This window comes from Tigriopus californicus, chromosome 6 (assembly GCF_007210705.1).
Source record: "Tigriopus californicus strain San Diego chromosome 6, Tcal_SD_v2.1, whole genome shotgun sequence".
NCBI lineage: Eukaryota > Metazoa > Arthropoda > Copepoda > Harpacticoida > Harpacticidae > Tigriopus > Tigriopus californicus.
The window spans coordinates 11,068,574-11,091,201 of record NC_081445.1 but is presented as its reverse complement, the minus strand read 5'-3'; the positions used below and the strand labels follow the sequence as shown (position 1 = coordinate 11,091,201).

At 37.7% G+C, this 22,628-nt stretch overlaps 1 protein-coding gene across 1 annotated transcript in view; it reads right to left on the bottom strand.

The window, feature by feature from the left end:
- The window catches only part of LOC131882562 (neuromedin-U receptor 2-like), a 32,821-nt gene extending 10,580 nt beyond the window's left edge, over positions 1-22,241 (bottom strand). Inside the window, exons 1-8 of the mRNA XM_059229751.1 lie at positions 21,894-22,241; positions 16,812-16,919; positions 6,426-6,564; positions 6,236-6,362; positions 5,999-6,168; positions 4,309-4,436; positions 4,099-4,233; positions 2,219-2,353 (exon numbers count right to left, since the gene is read on the bottom strand). Of these exons, the coding sequence (XP_059085734.1) occupies positions 2,219-2,353; positions 4,099-4,233; positions 4,309-4,436; positions 5,999-6,168; positions 6,236-6,362; positions 6,426-6,564; positions 16,812-16,919; positions 21,894-22,113 (1,162 nt within the window). The 5' untranslated portion in view covers positions 22,114-22,241. The remainder of the gene's footprint in view (positions 1-2,218; positions 2,354-4,098; positions 4,234-4,308; positions 4,437-5,998; positions 6,169-6,235; positions 6,363-6,425; positions 6,565-16,811; positions 16,920-21,893) is intronic.
- Between the last annotated feature and the right edge of the window lie 387 nt (positions 22,242-22,628).

The following is a 22,628-nucleotide window of genomic DNA, read 5'->3' as shown; positions in this document are numbered from 1 at the left end:
GAATGGAATTACATTTAATGCGTCATCGAGAACGCTTCTGAGCATTTTCTGCCTTTACCTTTCCAGTCCCTAATCAAACGGTAATATCTGGACTTTTTAGTAGGATTGTGTTTAAGCAAAATGAAAAACAGGCCTTCAACAATGACTCAAATGAAAACGTCACATCAATATCCTGAAACGATAACAAAATAACCATTGGGTTGTTTGGAATTCCTTTCGCCTTTTACCGCTAGATTTAAGTGTTTTCGTAATCCTGCCCCCTGGTTACAACTAATATGTGAGTTAAGAGTCAACATAAGCTATCGAAACAACGACACACTATAAGATAACTGCTTCTTTTTGGTATATTCATAAACCTAGACTCGAATATTTTATCAATGGATTGTACGATTTGACAAGGAGACAACGTGAAGTATATTACTGGTTGCTAACACATTTAACGACTGCTATTCTTTCTAATATGCCTCCCATGTTACTTGTTCAAGCTCCCCTTTGTCTATCAAACCAATGAGTTTCCTTTGTTGATGCTTGAACGAGTCTATTCTGGGCAATTTAGAGCTCAGAAATGCGCTCTTGTATCCATTAGGCATATTCATGTCAAGTCACGTTCAGTTGTGCAGTAAATGTACTTGCAAGTCACATGAAACTCGTCAAATATTGTCAACTCCACGAAGACTTTGAACGAACGTGACATGTGGCAGCAAACCAAGAAAGGACCGTTTTTTGGGTCTCTTTCTGCCTCATTCCTTAGGTAATTCGAGTCGAAAGTCAAGGTGCTTGACCAAAAGAGACTTTCTTTGAGATAAAGATCTTCTTTTACTTCGAATTAGAGACGGAGTCAGAGAAATGAAAATAAAATCATCCCTGTACATTCTTAGACATTTCGTAAGCAAAAAGTTGTTACAATGAGTGACATATGAAACAAAGTTTTGAACACTTGCTTAAGAATTAGCGTGCTTGACGGCTTAGAAGCTCAAATGGAAACATTTTTTGAAACTTGGTGACTTTGATACCTCAACTCAAGGTTGCTTGACTTATTTCTTTAAAGTTTATTTATTGCAACTTGGTTTCATATTTAGGATATCAATTAATATAGTTACTAAAATAGATTAATCCTTTTTTAGAGCATAGTCATAGTCCAGAGGTGAATAGTAACATTTTAGATCACAATTTCCGGTTTTCAGTGGCACAATTTGAGAATAGCATGGTTACAATCGACTCAAATGTCCAGTGAAAATTGAAATCTGGCTTTGAGGTTCAAAAGGCGCAACCCTGAGATCTCTCAAACTTTGCTCTCTTGTGCCTCCATCTGCTGGGGCTTATGTTGGAGCGCTTGTGAATGTCTCCGTAAGTTCAAAGGCCAAAACGGCACTGAACGATTTTGTTTATAAAAAAGACCACTAATTCTTGCCAATCAATAATCAAAGGCTAATTCAGAGAAATCGTTAAGAATCGTCTGATCCCCGCAAGGTTCCCTGATTTGACAAATGCTTGATCCTAACTTCCTGCACTTGGAATGTAATCAACGTCAGCGGGAATCAAATCATCAAGTCTTCATATCCGATACTATTGGCTAACCTTCACTCCCGGTTGGTCTTTAGTGTATGTTTGGAGTTGCCATCTATCAACGTTAGAAAAGTCATCAATCTTGCAAAGTACAATAATGTCGATCATCGAGCAACAACAAAAATCTTTTGCTGATTTAGATATCAAACAAACAGGAAGAATATTGGAGCGATATATCCTTGAAGGTTAATGTGACAAATCTGATCTCTATTTCACCCCTTTTTGCACATTAATGCTGATGAGATGATAAAAAAGCAAAGCGTCAATATTTGAAGCGCATAAGAAAGAGAAAAACTACTGAAAGATGGAAAGAAGACAATTGCCGTTTGTTGATTAGCAAGCTAAAAGTAAAAGTTGAGGCTAGTGGTCAAAAGTCATTTAGCAAAGTTTGAGCTTATTGCAAGGTAAGTTCATGACTTTAATCAAAGTAACAACTTCATAAAACAAAGAATAGGTCAAATAAGGCACCAATTTCTGCCGGAGAAATTTCAGTTAGAAAACCCTTTTTAGGCACACATTTAAACATCTTTGCCATGAAGGGTTCACTTGTGGTTGTTTAGGATAAATGACAAATTATAAAAATGTATAAAGTATAGAACTTCACTCTATAGTGAATCATTACAACGATTAGTTTACGTGAGTAGACTCTTACCCATTCCAGTTGCAATAGATGAATTGCTTGAAGACGCCATGCAATTGGAAACATTTTTGAGTCCACGGCGAAATCTTCTCGACATGACGCAATACACGAGTGGGTTGATACAACAACTGACGTAATAACCGATTCCTGAAAGATAAGCCAGATTTCGATAGGATTACTTTTTTGCTGATGATTCTCGCACGACTTCACACTGCCATAAAAAACTGAGTAGGTACCCATCTTTGTTGAAAAGACATGATATAGCAAATTGACTGGAAGGCTTGAAGTTTATTTAACTAGACGAATGCCCGTCACGAAGAGAAAATACCTCCCCCCCCGGGGGGATATGTTCTCGTAAATTTGAACTCAAACTTAAATGTAATGCAATAATCTAACGGACACAAAAAAAAGATATTTTGAGAGTCCAAATAACCCTACTAAAACATCTGAGGATATGTTGTCCAATAGTGATCGAATAAGTTTGAAGTCAAATGCTTATTGTACTCGCCAAAGGCTTACCGAAAAACTTTGCAGACCGCTTTCGATGGCAGTCAAAAGATATTGGATTTTGTGCAGAAAAATATTGTCTATAACCCTTGTCTTGAATAAGTGATGAAACTTCTAGTTCGCACACCATCGTGGTAATATATTCAGAAAACGTTCAATAGCACAGTAACGTTCCGTTATGTTTAACGGATGGAAACCCTCAAGTAAGGTATTGTTATTGGGTAGTCAGCAGAATGGAACAAGCATCCTCATAACACATTGTTCCAATTGTTTCGAGAAGAAATGGTTGAGTCAGTCAGAATTGAGATTATCAACAATCAGCTTGGATAAAAAAGCAATTGTTACAAATCCTGAGGCTCATCGTAATTCTCTTAAGGCATTCCCTTTCATCTTTATCCTGCCTGGGATGAAAGAAAGTGACGTGAACAATGGCGTAATTTGATAGAACCTTGTACTTAAGAACAGGAAACTTCGGTCCTCTGTGGTGGAGGGGATTCATTACAATGACATCTCAGTGTTTCTACTTTATAATACGTGGCGACAGGTCAAAGAAAATGATCCTTAGATGTTACCGTCCTATTACTGTATTCCTCAAAAAGCCCGAAAAAAAGTTCTGTCGAATCTTTAGGATTCTTTTTGATTAGCCAGGTTTTTTTTTCATGGCTAAAACAATGTGTATTTCGCTTGTTCAGTGAAGAAAAAGTAATAAAAAATTAAGCTTGACCCCCTGATTCTAGGCTTTTTGTCGTATCCTGTAGAGGAAAAGCGAAGACTAACATCGCGGAATAAGTGCTATGTGTGCCTTAAAAATACATCAAATTTTCCATTGAGTCGTGGTAAAACTTATGATTGTCTTCAATAGAAATGAATGAACTTGAACTGAAAATACAACTTTTTAGGTAGTTCCAAATATGTTCCCAAATCCAACAGCAGTTTCAATAGTTGAGTGAAGTTGTGCTACAAACCTCAAAAATGACTTTTTTTGTGCATTTCTGTCACTGCACTAATATCTTGAGCAAATGTCAGAATACCATTTGCTTCAACAAGCTGGCAAATTAAATCTATGGACCAGACACTTTGCTTAGGCATGTTGCCATCATTCACTTTTGCTCCATAGAATTACGTCAGCTGCTTGTTTACCCTTAACTTCTCAAGGGTAACATGGCTCATTTAAATATTCTTTTTATAATTATCATCAGCTCACGTCGGTTTTTTTTATTTTACACGGCTCATGTGATTATTATTTTGATGACAATACTTCTATGCCCCCTGGAAGTGCTGGAGTGGTCTCCAGAAAAACAATAATGAAGATCAAAATGACTCATAAATCAATAATTATCATTCTTATTTATGATAGTATTTTCTCTTGCAGTTAGTTCACTTACCAGAAGCTAACCACAGATAGTAATGAATGTAAGTAGTTTGAGTGTTCCAACCACCGGTTAAGGTCAGGGTGGCAAAGACCAGACGTTGGGTATGATAGGGTGACCAACACAGGAAGAAGCAGATCACAACGGTCACTGAAAAGAGGAGCCAGACAAAATTCAAAAGATTTGCATTGATTGGTCTTGCTACAATATCTTTCCTGTACTTACTTAACATCCTAATCACAGTTTTGCGAGATTTATGGCCTCTTTGCTCAGCATCGCAAACGGAACAATCCACGGATCCCCGACAAGTACAAGATGTTAACGAGCAGCTTGACTTCATAGATTTACCAATTCTGTGAGAAAAAAAACCTCTCATTAGGGATATAATATTTCAATTAGTTCCTTTTGGATGAAATCAGTATTCAGTTTCCACTTGATCCCAATTTATGCACAGCAAAAGAGTCAATCGAGTATCAAGCCACATCTCGCATTTCACGTGTATTTACTTTTTACTGACTAGCAATATCTTATTTTAACCGAAGCAATGTAATACGTATGGTACTTGGAACAGGATGTGTGCGAAAACCACTGAGAGTTTCTTTCGAAAAAAATGAAGATCTAGGATTCTAATATTCTATTTGCATTAACTGCGGTGGAGATCCAATTTCAAAATTCCCGCCAGAACAATTTACTGACGTGACAACGTGGTGACATCAAAAAGAACAAACCCTCAAAGCCTGACGACCAACATGTAACTTGACCTCACCAAATTGTCCGTTTTGAATCTTGCTTGCATCTAGGTTGTGCAAAGAGTATTTTTTACACAATGTAAGCGGTCATACCCAAAATATTCCTTCATGGAACGCCTATTATGGTCAATGTCTTTGCGCATAATCTCCTTTTACATTTATCGTTGAGTTGATGGGCACTCAAATAAGTGCGAAGATTTACCTAATCTTGCGAAGCTTTCAGGCGGACAACTGACCTCATCTTTCCATTCAGCAAAATTATGAAGCATTGTGAATGTTTTCATATAAGTCTTTGTCGAGGGCTAGAGCTTTTTGTCAATAGTCTATGGACTATCCAAAAGAAAGATAGAGCCGATTGAATGGCCGTGGACCTTTTGAATGTATGAGCTTTTAGTCACTTCGTTATAATCTTGTAAAGTTGAGTGAAAGAGTTTCGAGGATTGAAACAAGCTTGGCGCAAAAACCTTGTAAATGCGCATGGTTAAAACTCCCACAGAAAATTGGCATTGCGACTTTTCTTGCTGGAAATGCTCGCGTATTGTAAATTTGATTTTCACGAAAACTGTTTTTTTGAACACTAACCGTCGTAGCTAGTAAATTAATGCTCAAAAACATGGTTATGCCCACCCCAAAATATAAGCATCGAATTACTTCTTCATGTTCAGGTACCTCATCTTAAAAGCGAAGCTCAAACTTTGTGTTATAGAGCGTGCCTATTTTCTAAGAGTTCAATTCTCGAGCTTCTTAAGTGTCCGAATGCACGAGTACGCAAAGTCCAATCTTCACTAATGGTACAACTTTTCCAACCCGGATGAAGACCTTTCTTGGATATCCCAAAATATCCTCCTGGCCTGTTAGTATTTCCTTCAGCTGACTTTGCTGCCTTTCAAGAGGAATTCATGCCTGATGATTCTTCCCCCAAATTTCCTATGCTCTCCCAAAAAGGTACTCTAATGGGCATATCAACTAAAAGGTTGGGTGGCTATGGGAAATCCATATCAAGTTTCTTGCCCAACCCACACGTAATCCTACATTCGTGCCAGTGAAGGCCCACACTTCTCGAGCTAATCTCGCCCAGGCTCTTTCCGTTTTGCCGAGTGTGTTCAAGAACCACTAATGTTTTGGCCACTCAAGTCCAAGCTAACCTAATACAAAGGGACACTCACCGACAATACAAAGTTGTGACCACAATGAAAGGCATCACGAAGAACAGAAGGGTGGTCACAATCATCATTATAAGTGGTATCTTGGCCTTGCTCATGTCTTGGAACGGAATGGCACACCAAGCGGACTCGGGAATAGAGGCTCCACTCTGAGGATGAGTCAAATAGTTGACCTTCAACGAGAAAACGAGTTAGTTCGTCAGACGGCCATAATCTCCTTCTTTCTTCTCCTATGCATACCTTGGTGGGAATGATCCATGGGATAGAGTAAGCGATCCCAAAGGTCCAAATCCCCAAGATGATGCAGAAGGCTCGATGGGCTTTGGAATGAGTGGCCAGGAGCAAGGGATGACAAATGGCCAAATATCTGAAGACATATGATGGTCGGCATGATGAGCCTAAATAAGAGGTTTTTAAATGGGTTTTTTACCTTTCCACGGTGAAAGTGACCACGGTCAGGATGGAAGCGCAGGTGACGGCCTCGGTGAGAACGGTCTTGACATCACAGACGTACTCGCCAAAAGTCCAAGGATATTGATGCCACATTGAATATACCTCCAAGGGCATGGCTGAAATAAAGGCCGTATTGGGTCAAGTCTTCTCTCCATATCAATCGGTTGGAGAGTGAATTAGGGCAATCATATTAATAGGATGAAAGGAGGTTATATAGACGTCATCGTACTTCAATAAATGTAAAACAGAAAAAGAATCAACTAAATTGTCTTATTTGAACGTTTTTTGGTGCTTTGCCAAGTGGCTAAATAAAGACAAGACTTTCCCAAAAGTAAACTAGGTTTGATTTCATTTTTTTAATCAAGCAATCTTTGAAGTTCGATTTTTCAACTCATCGTTGACTTCCATTTTGAATGTAAGAACCCATGGCTTGGCCTTTTAATTCATGAACAAAACATTTTTAAGCTGTACAATACGCGTTGTTCGATGTTCGCCCTCACATTCCATGTCCTGTTCATAATTGTGGACTGATAAAGCAAAGTACTTCAACTCTTGGGACTAATAAACATTCTATCCAAGACCTCAACGAGAATATTCATTGATGAGAGAGTTATCTCAAGGTCAAAGCCTTGTTCAACACTATAGCACCATAGAACTGTAACCAGAGTCCAAATAAATGTATTCAAAAAATATTCTTCTGAAAACTAAATCAATATATTTTAAACAAACAATACCAAGCTTTAACACTTCCTCTGTTTGAATATATTCAAAGCTTAATAATCTCTTTTGAATTAAATTATAACTCAAAATAAAGGCATTTTGGATTTACGAAAATCCATGGCTTCATTTCCCTTTTCGGATGTGAGTACGTACGTATACTTTATCCCCCAATTTATCCGGTCGTGGTTAGGTTTACGTGGAATGAATAGTTAGCCTCTTCAATTTTCAACGAAGGATTACTTCTCGATACTTGCTTTCTTGGGAACACTAATGATTGTGGAGGGATTTATTTTATATAACACATGTACTTGACAGTGACAATAAATGTACTGTCTTTTTGATTAACAATGCAGTTCGTGGGATCTGATGTAACGGTCCAAAGGTAATACCAAGTCTTCAAAAGAGCCACAGATAGAAAAAATATGGACTAATTTGCAAACTTCATGCAGGAACTAAAAACGTTGATTGAACCTCCGAGGTTCTGGTTCTCATAATTCCAGTAGTTGAAGGACAGAGTTCTGAGTCAACTAGGAATACATTTTAACATGATTTGTTACATACTTATATACGCAGAGCAAATAATGGGCAACCGTTTTGACACGTGAGAGTGGTGCAATTTCAACACTCTTTTAAAAGTCATATTTAGAGGACTTTGTGAGGAGGTCAAAATCTGAAAGCAAAATTGATCGCTTTGTAGAACGAGGTGCTTAAAGAGTGAAAGTCAAATTAGAACCAAAAGAGAAAAGACCTAAATACATTTATGTGCGTTTTAAAGTATATTGTCGGCTTTTAAAACTGCGCCTAAGTTTGTCAACTTGGTATCCTGATTTCAAAAAGTTACCCTATTTATGACTGTTATCGTTAGTAAATTTCAGCTTTGACTCAACGTTCCCAGTAAATGGATTTTGAAGAGGGTCTTTAAAGCAATCAATACTGAACAAATATACGAATGCAAACTTTATCAATGGGGTGTTTTGAAGGTTTGCGATCCCACCAATTTTAAAGTCGAAAGTTTGGCTGCAGACAAATATATAGGTAAATATGAGCGCTGTTTTTGTAAATTAATGTTACTTTTACTTCGTTTTACTTTTTACTAATCGTAGTGCTTGATCCACAACTTTCAATCGTTCCATTGTCATATCTAACATTTCAGGTTTCCCTTTCATACACTCCTGTTTATTGTCACATTGAATTGACAACTGGAGTTACAGTCATGTCTACCGTAAGGTACTCTTCGAGTCAAGGCTTGAGTTTGGGAAAGCTCATAGAAATGACCCGATTTGCTCGAACCCTAAGTTCGCACTTTGATTCTCTGTATTAGCCCATCAACAATTGTCCATTTTGACAATACCAATCATCATGTCTCTTTGTCTCTTTTTGGCTTCTAGCGATGACTTGGCACCCAACATCACGGTATATGAGGTTCAAAAGAACCTTGATGGAGGAACGTGATATACTAAGCAATGTGGTGTCTCTTGTTAATTCAATATGGTCTTGAGACCCCTAGGAACTAGGAAGAGTATCTTCAGTCCCAACGCAGCTCATCATGGATTGTTTTGGACTTGAGAATAAGACGTCATTAGAATAGGGGCTCTTACTTCCAACGTCAGACAACACAAACGAAATGAGGAAGAGGCACGGTAAATTGGAAAATAAACTACTCGTGACATGTTATGAACGCCAGTTCTTTTCCGGGCATTATGTGATGTGACGTGCATCAATAATGATACATAATATTTTGATGGAACTAGACACAAATAACACAAACGCATTATAAGTCAAAAAAAGAGGAATCGGCTCAATCGGCCCCTAATTTGGCAGAGGCCAATTCACAAAGCGCGCTCTGAAGTGCAGAACGTCAACCATTTTTCGTGTAGCGCTGGAAGCCTACACGTTCAAGTACAAGTACAACTACAAGTATTCAAGTTATCTGAATGTTGAATTGTGACGTCATTGTTCCGTCTTCACGGGGAGGATTAAACTATTTGATTTATTACAGACACAAACGGAGCCCGAAAACTACCAATCGCTTTCGACTGATGAAGGACGAACACATGCTTTTGTTGACCAAGCTGAACAATGGTTTTCGTCCAATCTGATATGCCCGCTCGGTACAAAAAATCCAAGATATAAATCTTAATATTGGACAATAACAGTTTCTAAGGTTTCAAAAAGTTTATTGCAAAAATACGAAATTCAAAAATACAAAAAATCAGCCGCAGAGATATGAAGCCTCAAAGTAGGAGTGATCTCTCAAAATTTGACGATGACGTCATCTTCCTTTCCCGCTTCAATGAGTCAATAGCACCGATTACATCCAACAAGGTATCAACCAGATATTTGTAGAAGAAGGTCCTTATTTTGTTCTGAATTAGTTAATAATCTGGATTTGCAACAAGAACAGCCGGTACGTTCAATCTCCTGTGAGACATTGAACCATGCTTTCGGTACAGCAGTCAAAAGACCTTAAGGTCGTTTTACTCTTCCTGGTTGACATTTCCTGACGGTGGAGAGAAGGCTATAACAGAAAATTTGAATTGAAAGAGCGAAATGAAAGTATCCTAAAGGCCAAGGACATTTGAGTTTGGCTACCCTGTATGTTAGTTGGACCAATATATTAACATATATGGACCAAAATTTATATCCTCGCAGAGCCATATACCAAACAAAAGTCGATTTAAAGCTGTAAATATTTATTTCCCTACCTGATCAAAACCAAATGCAAGGAATAAGGTGTACGTATGTAGTTGATAGCTCAACACTCGGAGGAAGTCCAAAAAATAAAATTCAATAGTATCATGTTATTAGGATTCAGCGGCCTTACGTCACAAAATGCAAGAAAAATGTAAACAAGGTCTGTTATTGGTTGAAAGTGCGGGTAAGCAAAGTCAACGGAGTTAACAATGCGTGTCAAAGTGTAATAGCCATAGAGGCGGGAAATTCAAACTGAACGGAAATCGTCATTTTTAAGGTCAAAGTTTCAGATGTTCCATTCAATAATTTTGTCAAAAAATGTTACTACAATACGACATTTTTGTAGCCATTTTAGCATCAATCACAATTAGAATCCTTTATGCATCATACTCTGGGCTAGAAGGAAAAAACGTTCCGACCAGTACATAACTTTCAAGCTAATGCCGGCAAATCCCCTATGTACTTTAAAATTGATGATTGCCCAAATTCAAAAAAACTCCAACTTACCCCTTTCCTGGATTTTACAAGAGATTGTCGCTTCTTTCAATTAATGATCATTTATAAAACAAAATTGAGTGGCTAAAATTGATACAAAAAAGAATGTTTCATCTAACATGACTTTACAAAAGGGCCAAAAGCAAAATTAGTCGCCCTTGGAAAATGATTAATTTTCGAAGCTGCCGAGCCCCTATTTGCCAATGATTTTGACAGATTATTTATTTTCATATTGATTCACCGAGGGAACTGAAAATTTTCGATCCTGGTACTAGGTCCTGGTAAAAACTACTTTATAAACATTTGTTTCGTTTTATTTTGGCAAAACCCATATTTTTAAAGATGAATTTGTCTAAGATTTCATCTTGAATAGAACAATTAAATTGACCTTCTGTAAGATAATTGCTGATGTACGACCATACAAAAATGTCATTGTTCACTTTTCTAATTACGGTAAGAAATTACCTGGAAAAGAATCCTATTGCTCTTTAAAAGCTCTTATTTGACAATGAAGGTCTCCCGTACAATAAAACCTAATGAAAGGTAGATTAATCTTAGGGCCTCACATGATGTATGATACAAAATACGGTCTACACTCTGCCTGACAAATTTACGGAAAATCAATCATTTCACATGGTGCCAATGTTTGGTTATCTACAGGGTGGACGGGATAAAGTATTACAAAGAAAAGCATGTATTGCCTCTTTGAAGACTGCTCTAGATACACCAGATTCTGTATTTAGACTCTTCGATGAACTCCTTATAGTACATAAAAGATTAGTCAAATTGGTCGCTTTTGACCAAAAATATTTACAGAAAACTTCCACTGTCAGCGTCACCGCTGGCACGCTCTGTACTGTTCCTAGAGATGACTTGGTAACCTTGGCTTCCGTTTTTCGAAAGTTGTTGTTTAACAAGTGTTCCAATGGTTTCAAAGCAAAGCGAATGCCGTTGGCAATTTGGGCACCAAGTTTGAACGTAAATGGTTGAGCCATATAGTCACATTTGCCAAAGCAAAATCTGTATGTAACACCTTATAAAATCCACCCTGTATATAATCTTTCAAAATTGATGCTTACGCCCAGGCAGTGTCCATGATAATCACATCATGGTCTGATCATTCCTTTTCTTTTGGCAAATAATAATAAATCCATTTAACAATCTGACATGAATTTTCCCCACCTTGCTTCAGTTAGAAGCAAGCCCACTTATCAAAACCTTTGGTAAGATAAACTTCGTTTGATTTTAATTGACCAATGGAGGGATGGTAAATGATGCCTATTATCAAACTGTGACATGTTCACGTTAATCATAATCATGTAAGATCAAGCTCAAACTTCCTAGACAAATTTTGACTTTTAGTTGGTCTTAATTTAAGAGATATTGACCTCTGAATTAAATAGATAGTGCGTGCCAATTATTGCATCTTACTTTGGATAATGCAAAAGATTCCCTGACAGTGTTAAAAAAGGCTACTCAGAAATTCTCAGGCTTTAAGTGGATCCCCTGAAAATCACTTCAAAAGTAATGGTTGTTTAAAGTGTTAAAGTACATAAGAACTGTGAGAAAGGACAAGACAGGCAAAAGTGTGTTGAACAAATTGGCGCAAACCAAGTAAATACGCACATGTGACGAATGTACAAATGATTAAAGCAATTATCTGAAACCAATTTTTCAAAAAGTTAGATTTTTTTCTCTTAAGGTCAAGTTGCAAAGAGCAAGGTCATAATGATTGTAATTAAAAGCAATGGAAATGATTTCCAAATTATTTTCATGAACGTAGGAGCTACGTTCGGTTGATTTGAATTACACAACAGACAAATTCTTTAATTGTGGTATCTAATTTTAGAAGACATCAGTGTGCACTCAATACTTTCCTTCAATTTTTCTATAAAGTTTTTAAGACTTATGTAGGTTAGATTAATCTTTCATGAAGTCTGCATTTGAATGAGCGCTAAAAAGCCAGCCTAGAACTTGGGAGTTGATGATTTTTTTTGGGGGGGGGGTTGGTTTTTCACGGGCTTATCTAACCGCTACAGGGAATGTAATCCCCAGTACTATTAAAATGAAAGGTTATAATTCGTCTATTTATTTTCATGAAGTCTGCATTTGAATGAGCGCTAAAAAGCCAGCCTAGAACTTGGGAGTTGATGATTTTTTTTGGGGGGGGGGTTGGTTTTTCACGGGCTTATCTAACCGCTACAGGGAATGTAGTTTCACATGGACCTTTTTGAAATTTACCACTTTACTACTAACAAGGGCAAAAAATATGTAAGGGGCTATTTGACAAGGTTTTATGTCTCGGAAAATTTGATACCTATTCTATTTATTGATACACCAAAGGCATTTTAACCTATGTATTTCCTTTGCCATCCGAGGCCCATTCTCGGGAAAGCAAGAAAAATACATTTAAATAGCATAAAAATGCTAATGATATTTCAATTCAAGTAGACCTGACGGGGATTTCCGTTTTTTGAAATGATAGCAGAAACGATGCACACTACGATTAAAGGTCTCTTTAAAAACCATAACTTCACTGAGCTGGACAGGATAATTGCTCAACAAAAAAGATGCCTTTGAATTGTTCAAGATGCTCTGTAAATTGGCTTTATAACTGACAAAGTGTTACTAATGACGAAGAATAACGAGAATTCATAGATAATGTAGTCAAGTAAAGTGACCAAATTTGCCGTGAGTGTAGGTACGTACAACATGAAACGAGTTCCAATCAGGGATCCTACACAAAAACATTAGATTCAAATGATTGTGTCTTGATCGTGTAAAAATGTCACAATAAACAAACTTATAAAGATTTAGGTCTGCCATTTTGTCCCCAGGTACAATGCGAAAAAGTGATAATATCCATCCTTTTCCGTTAAAGTGGGGAGATAGTTGTTTTGATTATACAGGGTGTTTCACAATTGCTGCTACTCAAACATATAGACCTACTCATCAACCACCTGAACTAGAACAATGAGACGCATCAAGATTCATTTTTTTCTGGTGTCTAGTATATAACTCTAGTACGCACTTTCTTTATCGTCTCAATATTGGTAACCTTGTGCCAGGTATCCCAATCTTACTTCCTGTGCTTATTTAAAAAAATCAAAAAAGTGATGTCTTGAAAAGTGCTTGTAAATAAAAGAGATGAAATTTAGTGCAAAAATGTATGAGTGTCATACTAAGAGATTTAAACTTTCTAGTTCTAGTGGTTAATGAGGCAAATGTATTTATTTGAGTTGCCTTAACTCTGCAACACCCTGTACATTCAAGCTTTAATCGTCAAAGGAGGTAAATCAATAACTAGCAATGGCGAACCAAAAGTGAAACGCAAGTTAATACACAATTCTGTTAATTTCAAATGAAGTTAGATCCCGTCAATCTGTCAATCTTGAGTTTATAAAAATCACTCGGTTAAAGAACGAGTTAACACCACGACTTAGCTCATCAGTTTGGTTTGTTCCAGTCGCAATTGCTTCAAATGTGCAAGAAATAAACAAGAAATCTGCACATCTTTAAAAAGAATTTAAAGTAACTTTGGAATTAAAACCCCATCGCTGAGAATCCAAGCTATTATATTCGTCATCAAACAACTTCAAAATCACTATCAATGAAATAGTGGGTCCTTTTTAATCATCATCCACTTAATATGAGACGTAAGACTGCTTTCATGTCAAAGAAAGCTTGTGTGTATGAAAAAAAATGAATAGATACTAATACCCCTTTTGATAGGGTGGAGTTTTAAGTACCCAAGGAAAGTTCAAAGGGTCAATTGTAAACCATTTTAATCTAAATTGTGGTTTGATAGTCCTTGAGAGCAGACATTCATTTTCTGTTACTCTCCTACAAATTCACATTTAATATGTTGAATGTGCCTCATACTATTATATCTGTAAAGATAGTCCGTGATTTTCAATCAATTTTACTATCAGTTATAGAAATTTATGATCCTTTACGAACCAGCTTCATAGAATTTTACCTTCCGCAAATGACCTCCATTGATAATGGTTGTGTTTCACCAACATACCATTAACTAACAGATCTCAAGATGGCTCTTTTTGTTAAAACGAGAAGTCTGCCTTCCATTGGTCTGTGACTCACATCTCAAAACCATTACACACAATCCTCCAATTCTCTTTCATTTTGGGTCGATCTTGATGCTATTTGGTTTCCGGTAACTAATAGGAGTTTTTTCCCTCGCTGTTTGGGCCACCTTTCAAGTGGCCCAAACTAAAAGGAAAAGTGCCATTCTAGATAGATTGCTAAAGAAATTTCGTAGGACATGCCATTACCGAAAATAGGTGATAAGTCCATCGTGTTACTACTGACACTAAAAATTCGTAAGATTTTGAAAGATTTTGTAAAACGCAACTCAATTGCATTAGAAATTAATATGATCAATCAGCCGTTTTCCCGAGTCTAGCTCTCAATGGTTGGGAAAGCACCCCCTGATGGGCAGAGCGTAAACCATTTTACGCGTAGCGTGGTAATGGAGTTTACTTAAAAACTACTCGGTCTCTCTGGTTTATGTTTATTCTGAGAAAAATTAGAGGTTGAATCATAACCTTGTGTAACCAGGATTAGCTCCAAAGGATGGTTTTAGGAAATCTTGTTGCTCTGACTGGCTACAGATAGAGCTCTTTCAACAGAACATTACCAGTTATTTTTATCACTTTCAGGGATATTGTAATTCAGATCACTCAGGGAACTTGGCGAAGCTGAACTTTCTAACAGCTTTAGAGCACTATTTCTTACTGACAAATGGCGGCATGTGTTTATGAAAAGGTGACTAATATTTAAATTTTAATTGAAGGTTGAGGAGCAATCACATTTTTGGAGGAAAATAAAATCTCAGCAACTCAACAGGTCTCTATATGTCAGACTATGATCGCTCCTATTTGGACTTTGATGAACTTTCAATCTAAAAATTGAACTTTGGTTTGGTTCACATTGTTCTTTTGAGAATATATGAGTAAGGCTTTCAAGTGATTGATCCATTCCATCATCACCATGACCACCTACGCGGAGTACGCGGGAGCTTTGGCCCAATTCGACCTGGACATCATCTCGCGCTTGGACCCTCGAGACTTCATTGACTTCGGAGTCATGGATTCCCGGAAGTACGCCGATAAGTTGTTCCGGATCCTGGACGCAAACAACTTGAGCACAACCGAGAAGACCATGGTCATCGTCTTGGCGACCGCCGTCAAGAACAAGAAGCGCGTAATCAACGCGATGAAGAAGTTCCAGGGAGCGGACTGGTACAGGCCTGTCCTGGATTTCTTCCGGAATGTGTGTGTCCAGTACACCTACGAGGAGGAGGACGATACGTTCAGTGTCGTCCATATCCCCTCCTCGGTCCCCTACCTCACCGCTCGCATTTGGCTCCAAATCACGGACGGAGACCCCGACCGTGGAGAGTTTCTTGTCCAATCTATGGGCGGCTCAGCTCCACTTGGACGACAACCTGATGTCGACCCAGAAGGTGTGGGAGACGGACTTCTGGGACTCGGTGGTTACTAAGGGAGGTAACAACTTCGAGCGGGGGAAGTTCAACCGCGACTACTGGGAGACGAAGGCAAAGGACAAGTACCTTTTGATCAACGCTGACGGCTCCATTTACGGGAATGAGTCGGTTATCGCGGGAAGGACCCCGTACAACATCTCCATGATCAAGAAGTGGTTCACCACCAAGATCAACAGGGACGTTCATGTCTAAATGGCATCCACCAAGTTCATGAGCCTCGGAGTGAACAGATTCCATTTAGATTGAATGTACAGTAAGTTCTACACGGAGGAGGAAGTGTAGTTCTTAGAATATAAAAAAAAAGGACCCCCAGACCAGAGTGTTGCTTCATAACCCTAGAATGTTAGATCTAGAACCCTTGTATGAGTTATTAGTATTTGAAATTAAAAATAAAAAAAATCAATCCCAATAAATGGTAAAGACAGTTACTGAACACAAACGTGATAGTGTTAATGTAAAACCTTGAAAGACCAGTCGACAAATTCACTTTGATAAAAAAGAACAAGAGGATGAGTATTCCGTAATTAGTCTATCATTCAAGGCTGCCAAATTGACAGGCCAAATTTGGATCAGATATCAAGTAAAGTCGTCATTCTGAGGCCCATTTATAAATCGCTGCCCACTTTTTTTGATTGGTCTTGAATGTCAAAAGTAGTCATCAGGTAGCCAAACTGAGAGGGTCGGATACAAAAGGGGATAGCAATCAGGGTGACAAAACCTTCTCTTGATACCCCAGGATTCAAAGCTACAATTTTGAACCAAGTTTAAAGCCCAAATTGTTGTTAAATCTTAAAAAAAACGATGGCATAAACATACGCGGGCGTTTAAGAATGAAATTAGAACACTAACAGTCGAGTCTCCATGTTAAGCTGTTCAACATTTTTTCATACATGCTGGACTTATTCTGGAAGTATAATTTCAACTTACCCACTAACAGTGTGAGAATGTCTGTAATGGCCAGGTTAGTAAGGTAGATGTAGGTTTGATTTCGCATGTAGCGATTCCTGATCACAACCAAGCATGTGGTCACATTCCCTGAAAACAAACGCAAATGAGATGATATTTAACCACAAAGTAAATAGCCAAGAGTGAGCCAAAACGCAAACTAGGGCCGGAGTAGTGAATTCGTACTTTTTTCTTGAAATGGATATTATAACGCAAACCGTAACTTTAACTGCTCCAAAGAGTTATGAAAGTTAAGTTCAATTCTCAAAGGCAAATTTTGCCTTTGACAAAGACAAGACAAGACATATTTCCAGTCAACCTAATATTAGTTGTCAAAAAAGCATCTCCTGGGAGTGGTGAGAGCGGTCTCATTTTTTCTTAATTAGTATTACAAATAACTCAAGAATGAGGAAGGCACGTTGCTTCCAAACGGCTCCTTATTTTTGTAAATTTGTGCTCCCTGACTTTTTATTTTATTGCAACTGTCAGTGATGTCATTGAGTAAAATCATTAAATGCATAATTATTAATGTGCGGCAGCCTATAAAGATGTAGAGGGACCTTGACGACAATTTTCTTTAGGGTTAAAGTAGGGTACAGATATATATGGAGGCCAGTGGATTGAATTGAAAAGCTTCTGCTTGCTTTGAAACTAGCTTTAAACCCTTTTAATCCTTGAGAGAAGGGGAGATTTAAGGTATTTGACGATGTTTGCTTGAATCAAAACCAATAAATGTTTCGCTCAGCTTGTTAACAAGAGAATCTCACTGAAGAAGAATCTTTATGAGGCTTCGAAGAGCTCATCCAAACATATTCCTCTCCTTCTTGGCTCAAAAAACATCTGGGTAATTGAGCTTTTCCAACTTAGGGTTTATATTTGCCAGCTTGAGTTTCATAAACAAAAGGAGTTACACTCTTCAGTCAAGGAAAAATTCTACTTGATTTAGAGCCCAGAATCCGAAGAATATTTTTTTTTCGCAGAGCCTATTAAAGCATACAAGCAAGACATAAATTGCTTCTTATGTATGATTTGCTGCAGCAGTTGTTGGGGTATAGCATTATGTCTGCCCAACAAAATGAGATGTTTTTTTTCTGTGTTTTACTAACCATCCATGTGAAATGAAGGAATGTCGAGGAAAAACGTGCCTTGATTTTGTGCACTTTGTGGCGGGACAACTTCGACAATCATCACCACCAACTCACACCGGGATCAAATGGAAAATTCAATACTCAAGTGAAGTTTGTGCTACAAAACTCAAAAAATGTCATTTTTGTTGCAGCACTAACAAGTTGGCTCAATGTCGGAAAATTGCTCGTTTCAAAAAGCCTGCAAATTGCACTTAAAGACTAATTAAATCTATGGACCATACACTTCGGCTGGGCACGTTGCCTTCATTCCGTTTTGATCCATGAAATGACTTCAGCTGCGTGTTTTCCCTGCACTTTAAAGGTGATTTAAGTGTCTCTTCATGGGTTACCTTATGCAAGCCTGACTTCATACTGTTTTTCCACTAAAATCATCACAAATCTCAACCTTTGTGACAAAAATGAGTTTACCATGTAGCAATAAAGCTGGAAGTTATGCAAAGTTTTGATTTGAATCCAAGCAAAAAGTTCAACACACAATTTACAGTGTTGCTCTCCCTCTCATCTTCAGGATGACCTCACTGTGGACCACCACCATTAACTTAGAACACAAATAAAAAAGAATCAACTGATTTTTAATTGCATCAAAAGTGAAGGATCAATGCGGAAACAAATGTACATCTTAAAGGAAACCTTGTTGATATTTTAACATTTCCTTGTGAGATTTCCCTGCTTTAGTTCAGTTCACAAAAAAAGACGTTAAACTATGCTTGAGAACTTAGAGAAGGTATGGATCGGTGTCCTGTTTAAAAAACTCGAGCTTGGACCTTTTTTACATGAATTTGGCTCATAAGTAAGAAATGAAATTCGATAATGGATAGCCAAAGAAATCAACCCATCCTCCTGTAATCAATAGGGCTGTCCTAATAATGCAATTAAAAGTGACAAAAAATGCAATTAAAATGCAACGAAAAGGCAAAAACTGCAGATATGTTTAGCTCTATTACAACACGAATTACTCTTTCTAATGGAATCATAGGCAAAATTATCAAGGAGCAAAAATGTATCTTCAGCAAAAATGCTAAAGGATATTGAGTTAAAGTGGCAAAGTTTTTTCAAAAAGCACTTAAAAAAAGAGCTTCAAGTTTCTAAAGAATTGCTCCAACACATCTTGGCACTTTCCAGCTTTAAATACCATAAAAGTTAACTTTGATTTTACTGCTTTATCAATACTATTTTTAAAAGCTGAAAAAACTTAATATTGAATGAGTGAATTTTAAACCGCAAAAGGCAAGATAATGACCCTCGGATGAAAAATCCCTTTTTGACATCAGTAAAATTTTATGAAATGGGTAAAGAAGGACAAATTGTTGCAAATTCTTCTCAACATTCTTGTTTTTTTCAAAAGAAAACCGGAAAAATCATCTAAAAAAATATATGTACTTGTTTGTACGGATAAAGTGAAAAAAACATTCATTTTCAAGTTTTGGACAGCCTGGTAATCAAGCTTGACCCTCAATCAGTGATCACGGCCAACTGACGGATCTAGATCACATCTAGGTTTCGTTAGCGCAAATATTGGCCCAGCAAGGTAAGCTTCTCATTTACGTAGTAGATGATTACTGATTAAACGGTTGAGTGACAACACCTGCAAGAAAAGCAATTCATTATTGGTTACCTAAACATTGTGAAATAGAAACAAACCATTCAGAGCCATCAATAACGAGCTTCTGTTATCGATTTCTATTATTGCGTAGTGTTTGTGGCCAAGAAATGGATTAACAAAGTAAACGAGATCTATCCTTGAGTGCCAGTGCCAGCCAGACTCATATTGTTATCTCTTTTTTGCCAAAGGCCAACCTCCCAAAATGTGCATTCCTTTAGATTCGGCTGGTTCTAAATATGGAACTTAGCGTGAGCGAGTTATAAAGGATCTTTAATTAATTAGGAATGAATGAACACCAATCATTGATTCAAGGTCTTCCGAAGCACATCATCCAAAAACAATCGGCTAGGAAATGTCAGAATAGAAAATGGCCTTTGAAGACTTGGTTTGAGAATTGCCCTTGCCATAGAGGGATTTAGCAATCGTTGAGAGATAATGGAATTGTACGATGGGTGTTATTGGCTTATCTGAAGGGTGGAATTAAAGGTCGCAAGTAGGCATTGTTGAGGATAAACCAGTGTAAATGAGATTAGTCATTTTGCGTGACAATTTTCAAAATAAAATAAGATTAGCACCGTTGCACTTCTATATATCTGAATGTCGTTCCGTGGGATATATTATCAAGAAACCTTTCACAGGGTTGCTAAACACGTGTGTTTTTTATGGCGCACAAAAACCAAGATCTGGCGCTCACTTTGACATGCAGGGTGACGGGGATAAAAAATAAAACACGGAACTTATGAATATTGGAAAAGAGGAAGTGTAAAAAAATATATTCTGAAAAGGACAACTTCCGACTTTGAGCGAGGTCCTTAGTTCGAATCTCTGTCCTGATCGTTCTCAGGGTAACTTTTAGACGTGACAGACGGAGAAACATTCTGACATTACCAATGTTGTATGGATTCATGCCATAGGCTAAGGGCTGGCTCAACTCTCCGAAACTATCAAGACCATATTTATCATCGCATAATCAATAATGGATGTTAAAAATAGAAATTGAATTTAGAAAATGGGTATATGCAGGTGAATTTGTTATTTGGTTAGAGATATTTTCCAGTTAAAAAAGACGGTGACTTATTTATTTGTCTATGATTGGACGGGAAGTCACCCAGCCTTTCCAAATTGAATTTGATTAGAAATGGCAAAATCTAAGTTGAACTTTCCACGGTCTCACGATAATCGGTGAAGGTCTGAAAGACACGTAAATGTAGCAAAGAAAAACGTCATTCGCCCTACAAATGCAGAAATCGATAACATAACATTATAAAATTCAATAATATTTGAAGTAAAAATACATCTCTTCAAAACTATTGACGAAAAATGTCGAGGCAAATGCAAACTTGCGATATTCATCAATTACCTTGTAATAAAAATGGTGCTCTTCATTCAATATTGATCGTGACATGGCTTTTGATAGATGTACGTTGCTAAATGGCCAATCATGAGAAAATTAATCAATCACAAAATCATTGCACATTTATGCATACGTATCATTGAACAATGAAGGAGCCCGAGAAAGAAGAGAGCTGGCCTTCATTGTTTTAACTAGCCTGGATTCTCGAGGGCTTGAAGGTGCTCTCAACACGCACATTAAGCCTCTGCGGTCACTAGAATTGACCCTAAATCCTGGGTTGGTACAAAGCTCATGGATACTTTTGAAGACGTACAGTATCAGATACCTTTCGTACCTCCTCTGAATACTCTGCAATCCCAATATTCTTATTGAAATCACCCATTACCTACGTAGGTATTAACAAATATCTACGTAATTGCACCAAGTTAAAAGAAAATTCAAAAATGCTTTTTTGACATAACCAACGTTAAATTACAATCTGAGCCGAAATAACAATTTTCCAGATATCTAGCCCTCTGAAGAAATTTTGGCGCTAGCAATCAAATTTTTGTAATCTTTTAAGCTTATTTAAAATTTGCTGTAGGAAACTCTCACTGAAAACAGCCAGACAAGATGCCCATGTCCTCCTTTTCAGTTACAATAATTATTCTATAGAAGAGTACCTCGACAAATGTTTGAGCAATCGGCAAAGTTTCAGGTTCAAATTTACGATTTCTCAAAACACTACAAAATGTCTTATTACCCCAGAAAATACTAATAACCCTGTATTCTAGGCGACAGACAGTCTTCGACTACATAACAAAGGTTGGAAAACGCTTTCAACGAGTTAATCAGAAAGCGCCTTACAAAAAAACCTTGTAATGCGGCATTTCCTGGCATGGATTTTTAAGTCTTTTTAACAAAATTCATCTATTCAGCTCTTTGTCGTGACAAGAGTTGTAATTATTAATGGTTATCACCTGCCATTCCACAGAGCCACAGAAAGCAGTAGAGCAATGTCATGGGAAGAGCTACTTTCAATTCCACCCGCTGTGGTCCCAAATATTGAGCAATGTAGGCAGCAGTGTCAAATGTTGAGATGTTGACACTTTCATTGTCAATCGAAATTGGGGACACGGAGTCATTTTCAGCCTCTAAGGGTAAAGTTGTTGAGTAATTCAGTTGCTGGTCACTCTCCATGATTTTTCCACTTCACTATACAGCTATTTCAGACCCTTTCCCGGGCTTGAAGTCTTGAAAGGCTCTTGAAGTGTCCACTTGATCACTCAAAGTCAAGTTTAGCACTCTTCGTAGATGCTAGTTCCACATCTGAACACACGAATCGGGGAACTGTTGAGCCTTGACCCGCGGCCTTCATTCCCCTCAAGTCCGTGGGTGTTCAGGGTTGCCAAATCAGTGAAAAATTACCGGTCCATTGTTACCAACTCATTTACTACTCCAACTGGTACGGGTGTGGAAGAGGTCTTTGAAACACATAATACCACTTGGCATCAAGGAGCAAAGTCACCTTGAATAAGATCTATATAAAGGCTAGTCCAACAGTGTGCTCCAAATGGCAAACCTGGAAGGGACCAAACGCAACCAAAGAGGAATGGGGAAACTGTGAGTTGAACAACGAATGGAGGAGAGGGAGAAGGCTCGCCCATGATATGATTTAAGAGCGCTAGTGTGAAATCGCTTTGGACAGTACAAAA